The sequence below is a fragment of the Pinus tabuliformis genome, chromosome J (genome assembly GCF_031772625.1).
Source record: "Pinus tabuliformis cultivar Carrire ecotype Pingquan chromosome J, CPIR1, whole genome shotgun sequence".
NCBI lineage: Eukaryota > Viridiplantae > Streptophyta > Pinopsida > Pinales > Pinaceae > Pinus > Pinus tabuliformis.
The window spans coordinates 129,624,691-129,650,149 of record NC_142295.1 but is presented as its reverse complement, the minus strand read 5'-3'; the positions used below and the strand labels follow the sequence as shown (position 1 = coordinate 129,650,149).

General features: G+C 37.8%; 2 protein-coding genes and 2 long non-coding RNA genes across 4 annotated transcripts; 1 reads left to right on the top strand and 3 right to left on the bottom strand.

Annotated features, from left to right (window-relative positions):
• The first annotated feature begins 816 nt into the window (after positions 1 to 816).
• Positions 817 to 2,442, top strand: LOC149225957 (pentatricopeptide repeat-containing protein At4g02750-like). Its single transcript, XM_089375181.1, has 2 exons — positions 817 to 1,882; positions 2,103 to 2,442. The coding sequence occupies exons 1-2, from the start codon at positions 974 to 976 to the stop codon at positions 2,151 to 2,153; spliced, it is 960 nt and encodes a 319-aa protein (XP_089231307.1). The 5' UTR covers positions 817 to 973; the 3' UTR covers positions 2,154 to 2,442.
• Positions 2,443 to 3,964: 1,522 nt separating this feature from the next.
• On the bottom strand, positions 3,965 to 5,688 carry LOC149225956 (uncharacterized). The gene is made up of 2 exons (XR_016247706.1): positions 4,693 to 5,688; positions 3,965 to 4,419 (listed from the first exon to the last, which is right to left on the bottom strand). It is a non-coding gene; the product is annotated as an uncharacterized LOC149225956 (long non-coding RNA).
• A 1,833-nt stretch (positions 5,689 to 7,521) lies between these two features.
• LOC149225955 (uncharacterized) lies at positions 7,522 to 8,185 on the bottom strand. Its single transcript, XR_016247705.1, has 2 exons — positions 8,092 to 8,185; positions 7,522 to 7,818 (listed from the first exon to the last, which is right to left on the bottom strand). It is a non-coding gene; the product is annotated as an uncharacterized LOC149225955 (long non-coding RNA).
• Positions 8,186 to 17,603: 9,418 nt separating this feature from the next.
• On the bottom strand, positions 17,604 to 19,975 carry LOC149225954 (uncharacterized). The gene is made up of 2 exons (XM_089380053.1): positions 18,816 to 19,975; positions 17,604 to 18,687 (listed from the first exon to the last, which is right to left on the bottom strand). The coding sequence occupies exons 1-2, from the start codon at positions 19,973 to 19,975 to the stop codon at positions 17,604 to 17,606; spliced, it is 2,244 nt and encodes a 747-aa protein (XP_089236179.1).
• Positions 19,976 to 25,459: the final 5,484 nt, after the last annotated feature.

Sequence of the window (25,459 nt, the reverse complement as noted above, 5' to 3'; positions counted from 1 at the left end):
TCTACTACTACCTCCTCTTCTTGGAATATTAAATTTCTTATCACCCCATGATGACAATTCCTCTAATTATTGGAATCACAATTTTTTCCACTTTAGTGGGTTTACCGTCAACCTAAAGAAACATGAATTTGAGTCACTCAACTAAAAAGAAATTGCTAAATTGCTATTTATCATGTTTTGAGTAAAAACAATTAATAACTCATATTTACAACCCTTGAAATATTTACAACCTTTTAAGTCTTGTATTTATAACTCATATTTATAACCCTTTAAAATGAAACTAACTATCTATATTTTTATTAATAATAAAAAGAATCTTCTTTATAAAACTGATACTCACATGCTACTCCTATTGAAAAGAATCAATACTCTTTGATAAGCAAGGAAAGCATTATACTCGACCTCAGGGAACTCGGTGGGCAAAATTATCAATAACTAGTTAATATTGATTTGCATCAATTTCTTTTGGTCCAACCAACAATTAAAATCCATCCCCTGCCACTACAACAATAATACACCATATATCACCTTCCCATTAAAACTGAGAATGAGCTGCAAGTAACTGTGAGAACGCGGATGCCTTATAAGCATGGAGTTAAGTTTGATCCCTGAGCTTTGCTACAATCCTCAACTGTAGAAATATTGAAATTTTTAAGAAGACTCTGGCCATTTCATAAGCTGCTGAGTTGACAGCAGAGTTTGTCTGTTGCTGAGTCCCAATAATAGAGATGTCTATATGAGTTATGTCAATGTCTAAGTAGAGCTGTTGAATATGGAATGTCGGTGTAAGTCCTCATCTCTGTCCAACTTATGTCAAAGCAAGGATGCTACATAGGAACAAAGAATTGGTTAATTGGTTGTGTTAAGTTCATGTGCTGGCCTAGCAACCCTGGAACAGGGCAAACAGGTTCATGCTCAAATAATCAAAGTGGGATTCGAGTCAGATGTTTTTGTGAGAAGTGCCATAGTTGATATGTATGCTAAATGTGGGAACCTAGATGATGCACGGCTATCATTTGATAAAATTTACAAACCTGACACGGTCTTATGGAACACAATTATATCAGCATATGCTCAGCATGGACATGGCAGGGAGGCATTACTACTCTTTGAAGAAATGCAACAAGCAGGCTTGACTCCAAATCACGTTACATTTCTTGGTGTTCTGGCTACATGTAGTCATACAGGCCTAGTGGACAAAGGCTGGCACTATTTCTTATCCATGAGTCAGCATCATGGTATTAGACCAAGAGTGGAGCACTATGTCTGCATGGTAGATATTCTTGGTCGTTCAGGGCACTTGGATGAAGCAGAGGACCTTATCAACTCCATCCCTTATGAGCCTGATGCTATTCTGTGGAAGGCCTTGCTTGGTGCTTGCAGAGTCCATGGAAACCTTGATATAGGCAGACGTGCAGCAGAACACCTTTTTGATTTGGAACCTCAAAATGCAGCTGCCTATGTCTTGCTGTCAAATATTTATGCTGCTGCAGGCAAGTGGGATGATGTTGCAAAGGTGAGAAGAATGATGAAAGATAGGGAGGTAAAGAAGAATCCTGGATGTAGTTGGATTGAAATCAAGAATGTGGTGCACAAATTTATTGTAGGAGATAGATCACACCCACAGTCAGAGAGAATTTATGCAATGCTGGATCACTTGTCTAAGCGGATGAAGGAGGCAGGATATATGCCTGACATGTTGTCCGCCCTGAAAGCAGGGAAAAGTCTAGCTAAGGTTCAGCTAATGCGACACCTTCTGAAGCAAAGAACGATCCATTACCCAGCTTCTGGAGTGAGGATACCAATCCTCGACCTCTCCCTTGGCTTACAGGAGCGGAAACCTTGCTCATTTCTTGTCTCTGCAATAATCCTCGTCTGGCGGGTAATTGACTCCACGAGGGTTCATCATCTCATCTTCCTCTTGCGATTGCTCTCTTGGTTGAAAGTGGTTCTTCTCCCCTTTTTGCTATGAGTTATCTAGGTCTTATGAGACCCGTCTTGTTTTCTTGTTCACAAGTGAGTGAATGGTTCTCAATCACAGTTCGAAGGTGGTTTGAAATTATCTTCCCCTAAATAACCAAGTGCTTCCTTTCTTTTTCCAGGTTGACAAATGTTCCACCAAGTCTGCGGCTTATTTATTTTTTTGTTATTAATGCATGGACCCTATTTAATTTCTACGGAAGAGTTTCTCGGAGGAGGGTTTCAGATTTAGCTATGGCTACTTCAACGACGTTTAGGTAGTTTTAACTGCTCTAATTTCTTCTTAATAGTCTAGTCAAGGAGAATGATTACTACAGTTTCCTAGCTTTTTTAGTTTAGACAATGCGATTGATATTTTCATATTGTTTTTCAATTTTCTGGATGTAATGGAACTTAGTTCTTCTTCTGCTTATACCCATACCATGACTATAAGGATTTATTTTAAATTCAGTGTGTAATGAATGACGAATTTTCTTGTTATGTTGTTATTCTATATTTTCAGAATGTCTTTCAATTTTATGTATGTAATGGAACTTAGTTCTCCTTCTACTTATATCCATACCGTGATTTCTGTATGTAATGGAACTTAGTTCTCCTTAGTTCTACTTATACCCATACCGTGACCATAAGGATTTATTTTAAATTCAGTGTGTAGTGAATGACGATTTTCTTGCTATGTTGTTATTCTATGTTAGTTATCTTGACAACCACCATGGATTTGGTTCCCTTAAACTTGCTATTTACAAGAATATGGTTTGTGATCTTTCCCGGGTAAGCAAGGGTCTGGCCTGCCTGAACTCGGTTTAACCCACAGGTATAATGTTCTACACTTTTCTTAAATGCACAGTCAGGGATTACTCTTACCGATGGCTCTTGACGGTTATCAAGTGTGAAACTGTGCAATGCCCTGTTTGGAAACAACATGAACATGGAGTATGGGATGTTAGCCACCCCATCTCAAAGCAATTCAACAATTCAAATGTTGAAGTGTTTCAAGTTGCCCATTTTCTCAGAGCATGCTTTCTTTGCAACCGACAATTGAACCATTGGAAGGACATCTACATGTATAGGTTTGTTATAATGATCACAACATGGTTTTTGTGTTAGAATTTTCTTTAATCTTTGAAATTCACCTTGAATTGATTATAATTTCCAATTCTCAAGAGCTAATCTCATTCTCTGTTTGCTGATTAATGCAGAGGTGACAAAGCATTCTGCAACGTGGAATGTCATTACAAACTGATTTTGATGGGTGAACAAATGAAAAAATTAATTGCTTCTCCACCATATTCATGGAGTGATACTTGTTACGGTAGAAATTTTTTCTTAAGATTAGAGGCATGAGAACTGTCCATCTGTTATATTCTATGTATTGTTTGCATCAGAGAAGCTGTTGGAAAATGCAAGGCCACAGATGATATAAAAACATATCTTTGTTTTGCTCGGAGGGAAAGGGAAGGAATGGGATGGTGTGCCCTTTTTTGAACCATATCAATTTGGAATGAGCTTTCTTGTGGTAAAAAATGCATGGCCACAGATGATATAAAAATATATCTTTGTTTTGCTCAAATGGAAAGGGAAGGGATGGGATGAGGGATGGGATGGCGTGCCCTTTTCTGAACCATATCAATTTGGAATGAGCTCTCTTGTGGTAAAATTTGTTCTATTTTGAAATTTGATAAGAAAACTAGAACTATTGATGCTTGACATATTCTCTGAGTTTTGTTTGAGTGAATCTTATTGGTTTTAAATACTACCCCTGTTGTACTTGTTTCAATGTGATTCAGATCCAATTCACAGGAAAGATTAAAAAACACGAAGTGTGACTGCAATGCAAAATTTGCACATTATGTAATACTCCTAAAAATTCATCTGAACGATGTTTCATAAACTCATAAAATCGGTCTTAACTCTGACTGATAACTGATAAGCCAGGCAGGATAAGTTATTTATTGGGGAAAGGTCATATGTTCGATCCCACAAATAAATAAAGAATGGCTCCTCTTAACACGATATAAATTGAGTACCTTGTTCAGTTTAGTGACACCCCTGCAATTAGAGAAGAGAAATGGATGAAAGGGAAAACAAAATTTGGAGATAAGCCCCCTATTTGGGAACAAGCAGCTGCAGTGTTGTTGAGTCTTTTTGGTTTCTGGATTGATCCTTTTCTGCTCCTTTTCTGCTGCATCACAGAAACAAGAACACCCACCTCGGAAGTTATATAGCTTTCTTCAACTTTCATAGTTTGTGCATGTCCATTGAAGTTGGTATTCTGCAGTGTTGTTGAGTCTTTTTGGTTTCTGGATTGATCCTTTTCTGCTCCTTTTCTGCTGCATCACAAAAACAAGAACACCCACCTCGGAAGTTATATAGCTTTCTTCAACTTTCATAGTTTGTGCATGTCCATTGAAGTTGGTATTAGAAGTGCCGACTTGGCTCCTGATTCCAAATTCAAAATAGAATAGATTGAGCTTTCATATAACACAGAAACGTAATCATGAATTTGTGCAAATTACACTTATTTATGAAGAAACCATGAAAACTTAGTATTTTCATTCAAAACAACATTAAAAAACTATATAAGTGTGAATGCAATTGTTGAATTTTGATTAATATCATGTGCTACTACTTTAAATGTTAATGAAATAACCTTTCCTATGTAGAAGGCAGAGTGATCACTATCTACTCTTAGGGCTACCGCTTGTTGACTACCTGGCCCTGCTGCATTTTCGAATGTTATATCCCGTGCTAAGAAGCCATCAGCATTTACAGCTGCAATTGTGAAAACAAATAAATTAGCAATCCTCAACATCTAAAACAAGATTTAGTGGGATCGAGGAATATGGATTGATTGAATTTTCCTTTGATAAGAGTTCAAAACCAAAGAACGATGGTAATTGTAAGTATTAAATTCCGTCTTTGTTTAGAAATAGCATACACATATTTATCTAGTTATCAGAATAAACAGAGGATCCGATTTTAGCATATGCCCATTGAAATTTCTCAAACTTACAAACCCCAATGCATGTTGAAAGACATTACACCTATCATATGAAAGGGTTCCAAATATCTTATTCTTAAAATGTAAAACGATAATTAATTTTTTTGCTGCTTTAATAGGATGAAAGAAGTGCAGAATCTGCAAAAATAAATGTTATTGCTCTCTTCTTTTCAGCAACCTACAATCTGAAGAAAAGCATTATTGCTTCCCTTGCAAATGACGGATTGCATTCCAAGCACTGCTGGATTTTGATTGTTTCCTTCTCCTCTCATTTGTATTTTGTTGATGCTTTCTAGATCAGCATTCCTTTGCAAGGGAATTAATCTGGGTTGAACTCAAGTAGAAAATTTCTCTCTCATTAATTGGATGGTCATTTTCACAATTGATTGTCTCCAAAGAAGTCTTGTCAGCCAAATCTCTACCTTTCCTCAGGCTTTTAAGTTTAACCAGCATGCAGGCCCTCAGTGTTGTGGTTTGGCATTTTTATCCAGTAGTTCTTAGCAACATGGCAGAAAGGGCACACTTTATGTCCATGCAGAAGGAATTGGAAGCAATGGTAGTGGATTCCTTGGCCACAGAATTGAACAAGCGTTTAAAGCCCTTTGGGTTCTGCAAGAAGACCCATAAAAATCTGCAAATGTATCAAAGAGAATTGCTTCCTAGATCATACTTGTACAATAAGTGATCATAGTAGAAGGTCATTTGATTGTGAAAGCGTTGTGGGATTCAATCCAAGTAACCTGAATTTACTGTAGATAGACGTCCTCTTTGATATCCATGTTTATCTCCATTCAGGGGCTAGGATGTCACTAGGGCATCTAGAGAATAGCTAAAAGGAGGGAGGCACTCTTTGAAGAACTGAAGACGCCTTTAAAAAAACAGCACATTCGCTAGACAAAGGGGCCTGTGGAGGCAATCTAAAAAAGGCAAAGGGCCAGATAGGAATTTCCCGTGAAGAAAGAAGACAAGTCCAAAAATGCTCTCAAGGAAAAAGGGATGAATGCCAAACTGTTTGTACAATGGGTTATGGAACTGTTTGTTTATGCTAAATCATACACTGTAGCATGAGGAATTGGACTGTCTCAGCCTGCGCGCAGTCAGGTGGTAACGAGGTAGGCCCCAAGATTTCAACACCATATAGTACTATAGGTCTGTTAATTGTGTCAAAAAATGCATCTCAGAAGAGATGTCCTGAAAATGCATATGGAAGTATTGTCGGTCAAGCATGGAGAGAGACCTATAACCCTTTCTAAGTTTGGGTTGAAAGACATGCCTTAAGCTAAACCTAAGGGCTATGGATCAGATCCCATAGATGTATAAGCAATGGTAATCTCCACCTCGCTTCCTTTGAAGAAGAAGTGGAAGTTTGTTAGGGTGCTCTTGGATATTTAAATCACAACCTCAGTTTCACTAAGGTTCACCACCATCATTCTATGACCATCACATTGGCAGGGGCATCAAGCTATCTCTGAATGTCCCTAGGGGAGGAGGCTAAAAGGATCAGATCCTCTGCAAATAAGAATAAGGTAAACAAAACATGGTGTAAAACGTAAACATCTCCCTTGTGGAAGTACTCGCTCTGTTATGCTCTAACCCATTAATGTATATCCCATGGAATTTCATGAAAGCAACTATGAGACACTCAAACATGCCAATTTCACGTAGTCTCCAGAACGATAATTCCCTTGGAACAGAGTGATACTTGTTACGGTAGAAATTTTTTCTTAAGATTAGAGGCATGAGAACTGTCCATCTGTTATATTCTATGTATTGTTTGCATCAGAGAAGCTGTTGGAAAATGCAAGGCCACAGATGATATAAAAATATATCTTTGTTTTGCTCGGAGGGAAAGGGAAGGAATGGGATGGTTTGCCCTTTTTTGAACCATATCAATTTGGAATGAGCTTTCTTGTGGTAAAAAATGCATGGTCACAGATGATATAAAAATATATCTTTGTTTTGCTCAAATGGAAAGGGAAGGGATGGGATGAGGGATGGGATGGCGTGCCCTTTTCTGAACCATATCAATTTGGAATGAGCTCTCTTGTGGTAAAATTTGTTCTATTTTGAAATTTGATAAGAAAACTAGAACTATTGATGCTTGACATATTCTCTGAGTTTTGTTTGAGTGAATCTTATTGGTTTTAAATACTACCCCTGTTGTACTTGTTTCAATGTAATTCAGATCCAATTCACAGGAAAGATTTAAAAACACGAAGTGTGACTGCAATGCAAAATTTGCACATTATGTAATACTCCTAAAAATTCATCTGAACTATGTTTCATAAACTCATAAAATCGGTCTTAACTATGACTGATAACTGATAAGCCAGGCAGGATAAGTTATTTATTGGGGAAAGGTCATATGTTCGATCCCACAAATAAATAAAGAATGGCTCCTCTTAACACGATATAAATTGAGTACCTTGTTCAGTTTAGTGACACCCCTGCAATTAGAGAAGAGAAATGGATGAAAGGGAACACAAAATTTGGAGATAAGCCCCCTATTTGGGAACAAGCAGCTGCAGTGTTGTTGAGTCTTTTTGGTTTCTGGATTGATCCTTTTCTGCTCCTTTTCTGCTGCATCACAGAAACAAGAACACCCACCTCGGAAGTTATATAGCTTTCTTCAACTTTCATAGTTTGTGCATGTCCATTGAAGTTGGTATTCTGCAGTGTTGTTGAGTCTTTTTGGTTTCTGGATTGATCCTTTTCTGCTCCTTTTCTGCTGCATCACAAAAACAAGAACACCCACCTCGGAAGTTATATAGCTTTCTTCAACTTTCATAGTTTGTGCATGTCCATTGAAGTTGGTATTAGAAGTGCCGACTTGGCTCCTGATTCCAAATTCAAAATAGAATAGATTGAGCTTTCATATAACACAGAAACGTAATCATGAATTTGTGCAAATTACACTTATTTATGAAGAAACCATGAAAACTTAGTATTTTCATTCAAAACAACATTAAAAAACTATATAAGTGTGAATGCAATTGTTGAATTTTGATTAATATCATGTGCTACTACTTTAAATGTTAATGAAATAACCTTTCCTATGTAGAAGGCAGAGTGATCACTATCTACTCTTAGGGCTACCGCTTGTTGACTACCTGGCCCTGCTGCATTTTCGAATGTTATATCCCGTGCTAAGAAGCCATCAGCATTTACAGCTGCAATTGTGAAAACAAATAAATTAGCAATCTTGTCAGCCAAATCTCTACCTTTCCTCAGGCTTTTAAGTTTAACCAGCATGCAGGCCCTCAGTGTTGTGGTTTGGCATTTTTATCCAGTAGTTCTTAGCAACATGGCAGAAAGGGCACACTTTATGTCCATGCAGAAGGAATTGGAAGCAATGGTAGTGGATTCCTTGGCCACAGAATTGAACAAGCGTTTAAAGCCCTTTGGGTTCTGCAAGAAGACCCATAAAAATCTGCAAATGTATCAAAGAGAATTGCTTCCTAGATCATACTTGTACAATAAGTGATCATAGTAGAAGGTCATTTGATTGTGAAACCGTTGTGGGATTCAATCCAAGTGACCTGAATTTACTGTAGATAGACGTCCTCTTTGATATCCATGTTTATCTCCATTCAGGGGCTAGGATGTCACTAGGGCATCTAGAGAATAGCTAAAAGGAGGGAGGCACTCTTTGAAGAACTGAAGACGCCTTTAAAAAAACAGCACATTCGCTAGACAAAGGGGCCTGTGGAGGCAATCTAAAAAAGGCAAAGGGCCAAATAGGAGTTTCCCGTGAAGAAAGAAGACAAGTCCAAAAATGCTCTCAAGGAAAAAGGGATGAATGCCAAACTGTTTGTACAATGGGTTATGGAACTGTTTGTTTATGCTAAATCATACACTGTAGCATGAGGAATTGGACTGTCTCAGCCTGCGCGCAGTCAGGTGGTAACGAGGTAGGCCCCAAGATTTCAACACCATATAGTACTATAGGTCTGTTAATTGTGTCAAAAAATGCATCTCAGAAGAGATGTCCTGAAAATGCATATGGAAGTATTGTCGGTCAAGCATGGAGAGAGACCTATAACCCTTTCTAAGTTTGGGTTGAAAGACATGCCTTAAGCTAAACCTAAGGGCTATGGATCAGATCCCATAGATGTATAAGCAATGGTAATCTCCACCTCGCTTCCTTTGAAGAAGAAGTGGAAGTTTGTTAGGGTGCTCTTGGATATTTAAATCACAACCTCAGTTTCACTAAGGTTCACCACCATCATTCTATGACCATCACATTGGCAGGGGCATCAAGCTATCTCTGAATGTCCCTAGGGGAGGAGGCTAAAAGGATCAGATCCTCTGCAAATAAGAATAAGGTAAACAAAACATGGTGTAAAACGTAAACATCTCCCTTGTGGAAGTACTCGCTCGGTTATGCTCTAACCCATTAATGTATATCCCATGGAATTTCATGAAAGCAACTATGAGACACTCAAAGATGCCAATTTCACGTAGTCTCCAGAACGATAATTCCCTTGGAACAGAGTGATACTTGTTACGGTAGAAATTTTTTCTTAAGATTAGAGGCATGAGAACTGTCCATCTGTTATATTCTATGTATTGTTTGCATCAGAGAAGCTGTTGGAAAATGCAAGGCCACAGATGATATAAAAATATATCTTTGTTTTGCTCGGAGGGAAAGGGAAGGAATGGGATGGTGTGCCCTTTTTTGAACCATATCAATTTGGAATGAGCTTTCTTGTGGTAAAAAATGCATGGCCACAGATGATATAAAAATATATCTTTGTTTTGCTCAAATGGAAAGGGAAGGGATGGGATGAGGGATGGGATGGCGTGCCCTTTTCTGAACCATATCAATTTGGAATATCAATTTGGAATGAGCTCTCTTGTGGTAAAATTTGTTCTATTTTGAAATTTGATAAGAAAACTAGAACTATTGATGCTTGACATATTCTCTGAGTTTTGTTTGAGTGAATCTTATTGGTTTTAAATACTACCCCTATTGTACTTGTTTCAATGTGATTCAGATCCAATTCACAGGAAAGATTAAAAAACACGAAGTGTGACTGCAATGCAAAATTTGCACATTATGTAATACTCCTAAAAATTCATCTGAACGATGTTTCATAAACTCATAAAATCGGTCTTAACTATGACTGATAACTGATAAGCCAGGCAGGATAAGTTATTTATTGGGGAAAGGTCATATGTTCGATCCCACAAATAAATAAAGAATGGCTCCTCTTAACACGATATAAATTGAGTACCTTGTTCAGTTTAGTGACACCCCTGCAATTAGAGAAGAGAAATGGATGAAAGGGAAAACAAAATTTGGAGATAAGCCCCCTATTTGGGAACAAGCAGCTGCAGTGTTGTTGAGTCTTTTTGGTTTCTGGATTGATCCTTTTCTGCTCCTTTTCTGCTGCATCACAGAAACAAGAACACCCACCTCGGAAGTTATATAGCGTTCTTCAACTTTCATAGTTTGTGCATGTCCATTGAAGTTGGTATTCTGCAGTGTTGTTGAGTCTTTTTGGTTTCTGGATTGATCCTTTTCTGCTCCTTTTCTGCTGCATCACAAAAACAAGAACACCCACCTCGGAAGTTATATAGCTTTCTTCAACTTTCATAGTTTGTGCATGTCCATTGAAGTTGGTATTAGAAGTGCCGACTTGGCTCCTGATTCCAAATTCAAAATAGAATAGATTGAGCTTTCATATAACACAGAAACGTAATCATGAATTTGTGCAAATTACACTTATTTATGAAGAAACCATGAAAACTTAGTATTTTCATTCAAAACAACATTAAAAAACTATATAAGTTCTCCCTTGTGGAAGTACTCGCTCGGTTATGCTCTAACCCATTAATGTATATCCCATGGAATTTCATGAAAGCAACTATGAGACACTCAAAGATGCCAATTTCACGTAGTCTCCAGAACGATAATTCCCTTGGAACAGAGTCCAAAAGCCTTCTGAAAATCCACAAAGCAACAGGACTTTAGATGAGGGACGTCAGCTTCCTTGATAATAGCACACAGGCTAAAAATGTGGTCACTAGTTTCATAATCTCTTCTAAGACTTGGTTGCCCCATAGCTTTGAATTTGTTCCTCTCTATATGTTGAGAAAGCCACACGTTCACGCCCATAACATAGAGTTCGACAAAGGCACTCCCAATCATAATATTCCTGTAATTATTTCTATCAGAAATATCCTTCAATTGGAAGATGGGGTGGATGATATTTTGAGACCATGAAGAGGGAAAGCCAATGCAAATTCAACTTGCAGACCTTACTCATCTACTTCTTTGCTGGTGCTCAAGATCCTAACAGCTCTTTTAATGTCTCTTGGGGTGAATTAGTGACAAAAGGTGAGAGAGGAGAGAATATGGACTAAGGTTGACCCGAAAAATCACAGAGGGATGTGGTCCGCAAGAACCATGTGTAATGATCAAAACATGTTGGAAGAGCAGATTTTCCAATTTCAATTCAAGGCATCTCAAATCTGCCAGGAACCACACCATGATCAAACACAATAACAAAACCAAACTCAGGCAAAGAAATAAATTCCAACTTAATATGAAGAGGAAGAGGAACAATGATGAGCATTACCAACAGTTGCAGAGCCATATGTACTTGGAACACCAGGCAGGGATGGCACACGCATAGACCCCGTGATCACAGTCTTCCCCATGCCATCACCCACAAACATAAGATTAGTTTTACTGGGAGGAACCCTAACAATCTCCTTATACACCCCAGCCTTTATATGTATCACAAATCTCCGCTCAGATTTATCCGGTGCACTGTTCACCGCCTGTTGAATACTCATAGAGGATTCATCCATGGACACAGTCACATCGGGAACCAATTTATCAACCTCTAATACATCCCAAATTTGATTATAATGATGGTAATAATCTGCAGTACTAGAGGAATTGGATGATCTCTCTGTTTTTGGAGGCCTCCATAGGACCATATTCTGTCCGTATGTATCCAGAGCATCTACCATGATAAGGGCATTGCTGGTCAAGCTCATGACTGTAAGAACAGGTTACGTTACACAGCGGCTGCTCAGCGAGATTTGAAGCAGCAATGCTGGTCTCCCCTGATGCAGCTAACGAATCTTCCAGTGGAGTAAAGACGCAGAGGAAAAATACAAAGACCGCCAAGAACAGCGAGCCTGAAACCAAATCCAGAGCGAGGGCAAGCGTTGATCTGCGAGGGCAAGCGTTTGATCTGAGGTACAAACCCTGCTGCCGGATGAAACTATTAGATGAAACGCCCAAACCGTTTGGGCAACCCCGATCAACGGTTAAACTATTCGATGAAACGCCCAAACCGTTTGGGCAACCCCGATCAACGGTTGAAATTGTTGCAATCGTCTAACATATAATCCTGTGGCTTACAAGATGACAGATAGGCAGAGAGGGGAGTTGATCTTAGAGCGAAACGCCTTACGGCGTAATTAAAATGTAAAATATATTAGGCCTTACATTGATCATTGATTACAGAGAGTGACTATTCTCAATCATATGGATGGAGGGGGGAGAGAGAGGGAAACAGAGAGAGAGCGGGGGGGAGATAGAAGGAGAGAGGGAGAGAGATAGTGATAGAGATGTAGGGTAGACAGAGAGAGAGGGAGGTGTGAGAGGGGAGGAGAGAAGGAGAGGGGGGGGAAAGATATAGGAATGAAGAGAGAGAGAGAGAGGAGGGGAGTGAGAGAATGAGAGAAGGAGGGAAAGAGAGATGGAGTTGGAGGGGGGGAGAGAGAGAGAGAAAATAAAAATAAAAATAAAAAAATAAAAATAGAGAGATAGAGGTATAGAGAGAGGAAGTGACAAGGGAGATATGGAGAGATAGTGAGGGAGAGAGGGGAGGAGGGAATACAAAGAGAAGGAGAGAGGAGAGAGAGAAGGGGAATAAAGAGGAGGAGACATAGATATGGAGGGGGGAGAGAGGGGGAGAGAGAAGGAGAGATGAAGAAAGATAGTGTCAGAGTTGGAGAGAGAGAGATAGAGAGAGATGTAAATACTTGCTTAAATTATGGTGGGAACTAATTGATGGTAAATATGTTATTTACTTTAGTATAAGCTATTTTCAAGGATTTTTTTTATAACTTTCCTACAAATCTTAAGAATAAAAAATCACTAAAAAATATCTAAAAATCATGCATGAATATTGCAACTATATCCATAATTTTTGGCATAGAATATGTAAGGTAATTATCCACATGGCATTATATTGTGCAAAGACTGCAATAAGACTTTCAAGTTATGGTCCAATCAAATGTTTGAAAATTACTTTTTTCAATAATATTGAAAAATAAATATTTATTTTTCATAGTTAAATATTATAATTTGCATTGGTCAATGCTAAACTAATAGTGGCCACTTAATACTTACAATAAACTTATTAACCAAGTATATTATTAACTTGTAAATAGGTTTTGTTACAATAACATGGGCCAATACCATGGTTAATCAATACCACATGCCCAAAAACCATAAATCATTTCAACATTAAAAATTAAAATGTAAAATAGCTTAGACCTTACATTGATCATTAATTACAGAGAGTGGCAATTCTCAATCATATGTATGGAGGGGGGAGAAGGAAAGAGGGAGATAAATAGTGATAGAGAGAGAGGGATGTGTGAGAGAGAGGGAGATAGAGGAATGAAGAGAGAGAGGAGGGGAGGGAGAGAAGGAAGTAAAAGAGAGATGACTTGAGAGTGATAAGGAGAGAGGGAGGGAGAGAGATACTAGGTTGGAGGGGGGGAGAGAGGGAGGTAAGAAAAAAGACATAAAGAGAGAAAGGTGGAGAGAGAGAGAGAGATAGGGAGAGGGTAGGGCGGGGGGGAGAGATAAATATATATGGAGAGAGAGCGAGAGATAGATAGTTATCGTGAGAGAGTGTGCGTGTTTGGGGGGGTAGATAGAGATATAAAGAAAGAGAGACGAAGGGCGATGGAAATATCGATGGAGGGGGAGAGAGGGAAGAAGAGAGATATAGAATGAGGGAGGGAGTGAGAGATAGATATATATGGGGAGAGAGAGAGAGAGCATGTGTGTTTGAGGGGGTGTGATAGAGAGACAAAGATGGAGAGATGGAGAGAGATATAAATATAAATGACAAGGATATAAAGAGGGAAGAAGAGAGAGATAGAGAGAGGGAGGCAAAAGCAGAGAGAGAGGGGGGAGGAGAGGGAGAGGGAGAGAAGGATGGATATTGACACAAATGTGGAGGGGACAAAAAGAGGGAAGAAGAAAGAGACACACAAGAGACAAATACATATAATATATAGTATTATATAATGTTGAACATTATTAACTATATAGAAAGAGGAAGTAAGGATTTTAAGAAAGGTAAAAGAAATTGGATTTTTTTTTTTTTTAACTTTAACGGATATGTTTTTTTTTTATTATTTATAGAGGAAAAAGAGTGGGGCTTTGCCAAAGCAGCCCTGATTACATCATGCTTGTACTTCTAAATCAGCTGATCTATCTAATCTTTTAGTAAGGAGTTTCTACAAATCTGTCCTCATTGATGAACAACCACCCTCTGTCCAGAGCGCTCCCTTTGTTTGCCATCAAGTCCGCTTCGCTGTTTGAGGTTCTGAGAATATGGTAGAATTTGTAAGATGCAAAGGATGAGAGCACTCTTTTCAATCTTTCCAGTGTTCTATTAAGACCTGCATTTCTGAATAGCTCTCCATCGTTCAGCTTCTTTATGAGGATCTCCGAATCCCCAAAAATCTGAATATCTCTGATCCCTTTTTCTCTGGCAATTTGACATGCTTTAAGAAGGCTGAGCAGCTCTGCTTGATTGTTAGTCTTCAAACCAAGACCCCAGTAGAAAGAATCTCGGGAGAGCCCTTCAGGGGAGTAGATGATCCCACCGGCGCCCGAGGGGCCGGGGTTTCCTTTAGAAGCCCCATCAAAGAAGATTGTGTGTGTATTTTGAGCTCGCCACCAGATCTGGAATGTTTCATCTATGTCTCTCTTTTTCCAGGTTGGGGGTTCTGTTTTAGGAGAAAAGAGGATTTTTATGTTTTGCATTTCAAGCTTCCCAAGCCACCGCTTCTCTGTCTGCTGAAGTGATGCATCCTCTTTATAGTTCTGTTGCTGCACCGCTTCTAGAAGAAGGGATCTGGCCTTGGCTGCTACCTGTAAGGGAGTGAGATAGATTTCTTTAAAGATCCTCTGATTACGGGCCAACCAGATCTTCCAACAGACAAACTTGGGCAAAGCGTTCCAGATTTTGTACCAAGTCGATTTTTGAGGGATATGATGAGAGTAGCGGTGGCTCCAATCTGCGAAGAGGTCTGGGACTGATATCTGAGCAGGAGAGCTTATGAGTAAATCTTGGAGCGTAAAATCCCATACTTCCTTTGCGAACTGGCAGTCGATGAAGAGGTGTTGAGCTGTCTCGGCGTTGCTTCTGCAAAGGGCGCACCAGTGAGGGCCAGCGAAGTTTCTTTTTGCTAGATTGTCTCCTATTAAAATCTTATTATGAATTAGTGTCCAGAAAAAGAAATTGACTTTTGGGAGAGCTGTGGGATCCCATACGTTTTTCCAGAACGCAGGGCTATGCTTGTTGTTTCCCGAAGTCTGTAGTGCTTTATAGCCTTCTGTTGCTGTGTATTCTCCAGATTGGCCCCAGCCCCACCGGTCTTTCATTAATCGTTGTATCGGTGCAGCATCTTCGATCATTTCCAGAAATAAGGTCAATTGCTATTGCAGATGGGCTGGAGGAGCGGGGATTGCCCAACCTGCCCGATCGTCTCTCTGATCCCAAACGGATATATCAAATAAACTTGACTTCCCAATTGTAATTAACCAGTCCCTTAAGCCAGCGATTTCCTCAATTTCACTTAGAGGATTTCGCCCCATTATCCGATCCTGCCAGAGACGAGTTTTCTTGCCATTCCCTGGAATTCTGTAGACATTTCGTTTGAAGATTTTGTTGCTTTTGTAACAGAGCTTCCACAACAGCGTACTGTTAGCTGTGTAACCCAGATGGAGGTTTCTCAGATCAGTTTTGTTTGTATACTTCGATCGCAGTATGACACTTACAGGATGACTTGGCTCTTTGATCATTTTCCACAGGATTTTGCTGCCTAAGGCGAGATTGACCAGAGAAGGATCTCGGATTTGCAATCCTCCTTCGTCGATGGGTTTCTTGACTGTTTCCCAGTTTACAAGATGATGTTTCTTGTCATTGCCCCTGCCTCCTTGCCAAAGGAAATTTCTAAGGAGAGAGGAGATTTGATCCATGACATTTCTGGGAGCGAGCAGAAAGGCTGCTTGGTAAATTATTAAGGAAGAGAGCTGAGATTTAATTAAAATGACCTTACCTCCTTTTGTCAACCAGTATCCTCCCCATTTCGAAATCTTGGATTTAAATTTGCAGATTATGTCGCTCCAAAGCGCTCTCTTATTCACTCCTGAGATTATGGGTAGCCCGAGATATCTGATTCTCTCCCATTGGGAATGCCCTTTGAATCCGAGAGTATTAGCTATATTATTGAGCTCCTGTTGATCTGTATTCCAGCTGTAGACTTCGCTTTTGCTTTCATTTACCAATGCTCCTGAGACTTTGCAATAGTTCCTAATGACCGTGTCGAAGGCCTTTGCTATTCTGGTTGAGGCGCCCCCCAGAAGAATCGAGTCATCTGCGAATAATGCGTGATTCAGGGGGCTTACTCTGTTGGAGGGTTTGAGGCCCGGAATGGATCCTGACAGTCTTTCAGCTTCAAGTTTTCGACTTAATGCTTCAGCCAATATGATGTAAAGATAGGGGGAGAGCGGGCATCCCTGCCTGATGCCTCTCTTGGCTTTAAAGAAGTTAGCAGGTCTGCCGTTTATGAGAGGAGCTATCCAAGGGTTATTCATGCAGGCTTTTAGAAGGTTGACAAACTGAATGGAGAAGCCAAAGGAGAGCAAGACCTTACTGAGAAATGTTCTATTGACTCTGTCGAACGCATTCGCCATATCTAACTTTATGAGCATACCTTTCTCTTTTCTCTGCTTGCTTGAGTGTATGGTCTCCTGCACTTGAATGACGTTGTCCAGAATGTGTCTACCTTCCACGAAACCTCCTTGAGAGTTGGAGATAATTCTAGGAAGCAAGGGCTTCATTCTGTTGGCCAACAACTTTGCCAAGATCTTATAGGAGGCATTGCATAACGAAATTGGCCTGAATCTAGCAAAAGTTTCCAGATTAGTGTCTTTTGGAATCAGAGCTAAGTAGGTTGAGTTAGTGCTGCCACCTACTTTTGCTTTTGTCATGAATCCCCTTATCATCTTTTGCAGATCATTTTTTATAATGTCCCAGCATACTTTGTAGAAATGAATGGTGAATCCGTCCGGCCCGGGGGCCTTGTCGGAGTCCATGGACCAGATAATTTTGATTATTTCTTCCTCTGTAACAGGTTTGCATAGATCTGAGTTGTCCTCCGGAGAGATTAAGGAGGGGATGTGATTGAGGAATTTTGTTTCAATCGTTTCTTCACCTTGAACATCCGAGCTGTAGAGATTTTGAAAGTGTAATTCTGCTGCTTCTTTGACTTGTTGATTGCCCTTGCAGATTTGGCCCGTCATAGTCTTTATTTCTACTATATGATTCCTTGACAATCTAGCCCTGTACTACCGGTGGAAGAAAGAGGTATTGCGGTCCCCTCCTTTTAGCCACAGGCTCCTAGACTTTAATCTCCAATATTCTTCCTCTTTTCTAAAAGAATGGTAGGCTGCTCTCTGCGCTTTTATTTCCTTATCCAAGAGGTCTTCATTAATATTTTTTCTTTCCATGTCATTTTGAAGGGAATGCAAAGCCTGGACTGCTGCGACTCTAAGAGAGGTGGGGTTGGGAGATGGTTTCTTGATCCACTCCTTCAACGCTTTTTTGGTGAGTTTCAGTTTTTGCTCCCAAACGAAGCTTGGGGAACCTGAAATGGAGATGTTCCAGGTTGCTTTCACCGTGTCCAAAAAGCCTTCTCTTTCAATCCATTGAGGAGAAAAACGAAATGGGATGGGACCCAAATCCTCTTCGTCTTCTAAACAGAGCTGTATTGGCTTGTGATCCGAGGACAACTTGGGCAGAATTTTTGTTGTTATGATTTTCTTGTTCATGAGGAGGGTTTGCACAAGAAAACGGTCAAGTCGAGCAGAGATATGATCTGTTCCAGTTCTGTTATTTGACCAGGTGAATAAGCCTTGGATTGGATTAAAATCTTGCAGATCCCAGTGCTGAGCAAGCTCCTCCACTACACCCACCATAGGGTCCTTGGAGTTGGTACCTCCTCTTTTTTCTTTGGCTTTCAAAACAATGTTGAGATCTCCAGCGAGAATGATGTTGTTAGGGGTTTCCTGCTCAAGAAATTCTGCCAGAGATTTCCAGCAGTCTCTTTTTTCGGAGTAATTGACAGGTACATATAGATTGACTAGAGAGATAGATAACTTACTTGAGATGTGGGTTATTTCTGTGTATATCCAATGCAGGGTCTCGTGAGTGTTGATCAGCTGAAATTGATCTTCGTTCCAGAGAGTTGCCAGACCTCTCGAGGAGCCCCGAGCGCTGACAGCTATGCCTAAACTTTTCTTCCATTTTGATTTGCTGGTTTCTAGCAGGGCTTGTCCTGCTATCTTAGTCTCTTGGAGCATGAGGATGTCAGCGGGTTCTGATTTTAAGAGGTCCTTAACTGCTTCTATTTTTGCGGGGTTCCCCAGTCCTCTGCAATTCCAAGAGACTAGCTTCATTATTTACCTATGATTGGGGTGGAGCCGCCCTTGGATGACCTGGGCCTGCTACTTCTTCCGATTGTCATTTCTATCGTGGATTGGCTCCCTTGGGTTTTGTGCCTTTCTGCTTCTTCTTCTCTTTTTTCCTTGCGGGATTTCCTTCCGGGTCTTTTTAATGGCCTCTCGAAGAGTTCTTCCTCTGAGGACTCAGAGCTTTCGGCTGACTTTTTCTTTATGATTTCTGCATAAGTGGGGCTTGAGGGGCTGCCTTGGGTGGCTTCGGTGTGGATGTCGCCCCCTCTCTCTATGCTTACAAGAGGGGTTTCCTCATAGTTCTCTTTTTCCTGTTCTTTGATCGATGGATCAGGTTGCGCCTCCTCAGTTCCTTTTGCATTTTCTCCTGTTTCCTGAGTTGGGGTGTTGTTGTTCCTACCTCCTGTTGCTGCGCTTTTTCCTGCGTCTTTCTTTGCTTGGGTTGTTCTTTGGACTAGGGTCCATTGATCTCCATTCTGTTTTTGAGCCTGATCCTCTGTTTTCTTCTTACAATGCTTGGCAAAGTGACTGTAGCCGTGACAATGTCTGCATTTAAAGGGGAGCTGTTCATAGTCGAGTTCTTGGATGTGAGTCCATCCTGCCACTGTGAGCTTGATCGCTTCAGGCAATCCTTCTTCAAGGTCCACTTCGACGCAAATACGCGCACAAGAATATTGGTCTCTTCTTACAGCCTGGTCTATATATTTGCCTAATGCGTTCCCAATAGTCTGAAACGATTTTTGGTTCCAGTAATGAAGGGGCAGATGTGGGAGCCTTACCCACACCGGCACTGCAGATGGGACGTCTTGAGAGGGATCAAAGTCTAGATTCCATTGATTTAAATACAGTCCCTGCGGCCCCATGAAGTAGGGGCCGTTTCTGAATATGAGACTTTTGTCTTCCATGTTTTCAAATACAAAAACGAAATACCCTTTGCCCACAAAATAACTCTTCACTCCGTTTTTTATCAGAGGTTTCCAGTTTCTTTGGGACCAATCCTCCACGGATTTGGGGGAGGGCCATAGGCCTGTAAACTGGCCTATGAGGCCTTTTTCTGCCAAGTTCAGAGCCGCTTTGCAGGTGTCCTCCTCTGGCAGGGCAACAGAGGGTATCGATTCCATTCTTTTGATGAATTTCTGCTGAGTCGCAGAAGGAGTCCGATTTGTCCCATTTGCAATCAAGTTTCTGAAAGCTGTGACTTCGGGGGGCGGATCCGCAGGGGGGGCAGAGCTCTCAGGAGCCTCCATCTGACTGCAGAGGGAGGGGCGAGGCTGTGCGCAGGGGCGCAGCAGCCTGAGCGACGCAGCAGAAATCTCAGAACCCTAGCTTGAGAGCGAAGGGTCGGGCCGCGCGCAAAAAAAAATTGTCCGTAAAAGAAATTGGATTTAGAAAGCCATGAATATTTTGTTTTTCACTGAAATAGATGCATTGATTTTAGTGTAGATTTTGATTCCTGGTCATATTTGATTGATTGCACTAGATGCATTGATTTCAGTGTAGTTGTTGGTTTCTAATCCTATTTGGTTGTTTGCACTAGATGCATTGATTTCAGTATAGATGTTGATTTCTAATCCTATTTGATTGCTTGCACTAGATGCATTGATTTCAATGTAGACGTTGATTTCTAATCCTATTTGATTACTTGCACTAGATGCATTGATTTCAATGTATATGCAGATTTTTTATCCTATTTGATTTCTTGCACTAGATGCATTGATTTCGATGTAGATGTTTATTTATGATTTGATGTAACTAGATGTATGGTGTACATTATTTTCAGTAGTTAGAAAAATAGTGTGCATTGATTTCAATGTAAGCACAAAAAAATCATTAAAAACGTGCATTGATTTCATTGTAAGCACAAAAAAGTCATTGACAACGTGCATTGATTTCTGTGGTACAGTAATTCAACCATAAATAAAATACTTGAATTTTCATCTTAAATCAAATGTTCACTTACCAAAAATGTTTGCTTCTTGAAACTGTAAACTATTTGTAATTGACTACTTTCTTATTATCCCATTTTCTATCATTCGATATTGTTAGACACTTTGAATTCAATGAGATAATAGAAACAACTAGCATTGAAACTTACTTGGGGTTTAACATTCCATAAGTCACAATGTTTGACATTGGAGAAATGTACTATTATTATTGGAGAGCAAGAGAGACAACGTATGACGTTTACTACAATATCTTAATTAAAGATTTGAATGGTCTATGATTTCAACCACCCTTTTCATACGACTTATGTGAAAAGATGGCAAACCTAACAGGTGTTACAATAAAAACAATAGAAGAAAATAGTTTGAGAATGATCACAATAAAGACTATTCATAATTGGAAACATTCTTAATATTCACATTTCCTATCATTAAACACTGTTACATTGTTACTTTGTGTTCAAAATTTGTATTTCATCATTTTTCATCATTCAAATTATTTACAGCCTCTATCACCTCAAAAAACGGAGGTAACTGAGTAAATTCAAAATTAAAATGACAAAATTAATATTAAATATATTTAGCATATTTAAAATGATAAGAATACTTATATGTTCAACAAATTTTGTGTGACTACACACGACTGACACTAGCCTAGATTCATCTTAACCCATATCTATTAAGCGTCGAGAGAGATTAGATCTCTTGAGGTGAAAACCCCTTTTTTGAGTACAAAACTTCAAAAAATGTTTGCACCTTGAGAAATTTGATCCCTCTCAACACTTAATACATATGGAATTAAAACAAATCTAAACTAGTTTTATTTATAATCCAATCTTAATTATAAATTTTATATTACAATTTATTATATTTATTTAATATTATTAAATATATCACTATTTCTTTAACTATTACTCAAATTTGTCATATTTATTATTTTATAATATGTTATTTATTATATTGTATTTTATGATTTTTATTTATTATATTTTATTAATTTTTATTTTCGTTTTGTATTTTATTATTTTCAACATATATTATTTTTTTTAATATATATTTATTATTATTTTGAGTTCGTTAGTATCTTTGTAATTTGTAAGAATAATTTTAAAAATTAAGATCTAAAGATATTTAAAGTCAAAATTACTTAACTGATTAATTTGTATTGTTTAAGAAATTAAAATTTAAGGACATTATTTTGTAAAACAAAATTTTTTGAAACTAAATACAATAACAAAATTTCAGTTTATTTTATTTAGTTAGCATAGATTCATCTTAATTCTAGATCTACCAAGTTTCTAGAGGGATTGAATATCTCAATATGCAAACCTCTTTTAGAATGCAAAATTCTCTAAGAAGGATTAAATCTCTCAAAATGCAAACCTTGAGGAAAGACTCGCACGTCTAGAGATTTGATCCGTGTCAACTCCTAGTAGATCCAAATTTAAGATGGTATATTGAAATATTTTATTTATGATTCACATTCTCCACATTAAAATCAAATCTCTCAAGATGCAAACCTTGAGAAAATGTTTACACATTGAGAGATTCGATCCCTCTCGACTCTTGGTAGATCTAGTGACATTAAAATATTTTATTTGATTCACATTCTCCACATTAAAATGTTATTTTACTAGCACAAATCCATCTTAACTCTAGATCTACAAAGTGCCGAGAGGGATCAAATTTCTCAAGATGCAAACATTCTTTTGAGTGCAAAACTCATCGAGAGGGATCAAACCTCTCAAGATGCAAACCTTAGGAAATGTTTACACCTCAGGAGATTTGATCCCTATTGGCTCTTCATAGATCGAGAGTTAAGATAACGACATTGAAATATGTTATTTATGATTATATTCTCCACACTAAAATGTTTATACATTCCCCCTTATATTCACAAAGAAAAAATATATTTTTTTATTTATGGTTGACATTGATTTTTTGTTATAACTATTTTTTAATTTGTTTTTTTCTTTGATTTGACCCATCGCGAATTTGAACCTTGAATCTCAAAGCTTATACAATACTTCATAACACCAGGATCACCAATTGAGTTGCCTAGATTTTTTTAATTTGTTAATGTATGTATTAATTTATTCTTTTTAATTGTCAGGAAAAGATCTCCTTCATACTACAGTGTAGAGAGCTTCTCGACACAATAAACATCATAGACTAATTTTTTGTTTTCTTTTAAAAAAATATTTATTAACGGAATATTTTTGCCATAATGATAAATAACATGTTAACTGATAAAAACGTATAACTTTAAAAATATATTTAAATCTGAATCTACTTAATATTCAAAATACAAAATTAATATAAATCTATATAATTTTTTTATAATATTATATGTAAATTTCACATATCTATATGTCAAAATATTCTTATTTATATTTCTAGTTGCTTTTTTTTTGTTTTTGTTTTTTGTTCTAATTAAATAATATGTATCATTTTCTTTTTAATGAATATTGAAATGAGTATACAATACTATTATAGAAATAATATAAAGTTAAACTAACTTATTTCATTGTTTTATATGAAATATTAAAGCTCCTGGTAGATGTAGTTATATATATATTCATTTTAAATATGGATTTATTCAAGATGGGAGAATGTAAAAATTTTAATCATTTCATATCTTAATTATGTATGATATGGAATTAAATAATTAAGTAATTAAATTTAATGAGTAGATTTGAGTTTAAGATGGATGTAAGTTGATGTTACATATGTAACAATATCTATTCTATTATAAATGATTTTTTTCAATTTGTCGTCAATTATTAAAAAACAATCAATTTTCAAATTTCTTCTTCTTTGTTTGTTAGGTAATATGAGTTCTAAGATAAGTGGCACGCCTAATCTGTGGCTTGAGTAGCTTCGACCCAAGGGTATGTAAGCCATCAAAATCATCGGAGGATCGCACTTGGCTTGGGCCACACCAGCCCTTAGCATGGTTGGATTTTTGCCCACAAAGTTTCGAACCAATGACCTTTACACCACATAGTGACTTAACAAAACACCTTGTCACCGTCTACCCTACATCCCATGGGCTAATCAATTCTCTAATTTCATTAATAATTTATAAACATAAATAAATATTCATTGTTTTTCTTATTACAAACTAATTAAATAAACAATATTTTTATATAATAAAAAATAAAATAATATTTTTAATTTTATTTCAAAATATAAATATAAATTTACTTTAAAGCTTACTTTTTACTTTTATATTTATTCTTGAATTAATTTTTAGTTAGGTTGATAGGTATTTTAATTTAATTATCAATAATTATTAGGTGGATGTTATAGATTTAACTTCCACCCAATAATACTTAGGATAGAGAGTTGAGATTTTTGTCAAAGGGAGTTATGCCCCTTTTACTTTCAATTTAATTAAAAAAATGTTACATTCACAAGTATCATTAATCACTTATTATTTGTTGTTGCTTTATTATGTTTTCCTTGTTAGATTTTTTTATTTTTTATAATTAATAATAATATTATTAATTTAAAATAAAGTTATAATTTGGTTATTTATTTATTTATTTATATTTTTTATTTTTTTAATTTTGGTAATGTGAGATGTATTATGAGGTAAGAGTTTTTGATGTCTATTATCAATCGATGCTTATTAACATTTACTCGTAAGATTGGTGATTGTTATGTCCAAAAAATATTTGTACCAAGTAGATCCACCCAAAGGAATCATTACCTGTCGGCTCAACCACAAAGCCTAAACTTGAGTATGTCGAGAGACTTGAACCCGTGACCTCTCAATAACAAAGGTGTTTTAACAACGAGGATTTGACCAACTGAGCTAACCCTCATGGTTCATTATATATATATATATATATATATATATATATATATATAACAAGAATGAGAATATATTTGTATTAAAATATGCACCATGAACATAGCAGTTTCACGCGGGAGTACAATTCTTTGCTTTCATTTTCACTATCAAACCCCCCTAAACTATCCAAACTATCACGATTTTTATAGAGACTTCATACATAACTCAGAAAATGGGTGCTTCATAGATGTATATCTTACAAAACAAGCTTCCCAAAAAACAAAATTTACATTCCATTGTTCATTTATTTTGAAATAAATGAGGTTGTCCTTATCCAGAGCAAGCCCATTTAGATCAAAAGACTTGGCTGGAAAAGGGGTACTAGAACTGGTTGACGTAAGATGGTAGTCTTCCAAATTGTTCATTTGTGTCTTGAGCTCCTTGATTATCAGCTTCAATTCCTCATTTTGTCCATGCAAAACATCCATTTTGTCATCTTGTTTGGTAATTTGAACCTCCAATTTCAGTTGCTTTTCCATGAGTGTTGTAATTATTTCCATTTTCTCATTGTTCTTGTTATGCAACCAACTCAAAAAATAGAATAAGAGATAGATCAACGACTTCAAAATTAGCCTCTTCGAGGGGGCAACCTCCTTTACATTACACAAATGAACAATTCTTGGATGATACAAATGACAAAACATCCTTTCTATATATAGGAGTCTGAGGGGTCATAATATAATCAAAGCCGACATAACAATAATAATGTAACGGCACAACAATAACAATAGTGGGCTTCGAAAGATACACCAGAGACCTTTGAAACCCTCGGAGCCATGAAATCCTGCGCGTCCACACTCGCATTGCTCCCCAGCCACATGGGATGGGATCCACTGAGCAGTAGCAGCTCTAAGGGCAGTGTTGTGCCCTCGTTCATAGTAGAGAGACCCATGGCCCGAGTCCTCCAGCGTTCTGTAGTTGCACCTATT

Excerpts from the sequence above, each read along its gene's own strand:
- LOC149225957 (XM_089375181.1), top strand. The coding sequence starts at position 974 with ATGTATGCTAAATGTGGGAACCTAGATGATGCACGGCTATCATTTGAT. Across the intron at positions 1,883-2,102 it reads CAATAATCCTCGTCTGGCGG|GTTGACAAATGTTCCACCAA; the intron begins GTAATTGACTCC and ends TTCTTTTTCCAG.
- LOC149225954 (XM_089380053.1), bottom strand. The coding sequence starts at position 19,975 with ATGGAGGCTCCTGAGAGCTCTGCCCCCCCTGCGGATCCGCCCCCCGAA. Across the intron at positions 18,688-18,815 it reads AGAGAAGAAGAAGCAGAAAG|AGGACTGGGGAACCCCGCAA; the intron begins GCACAAAACCCA and ends TTGGAATTGCAG.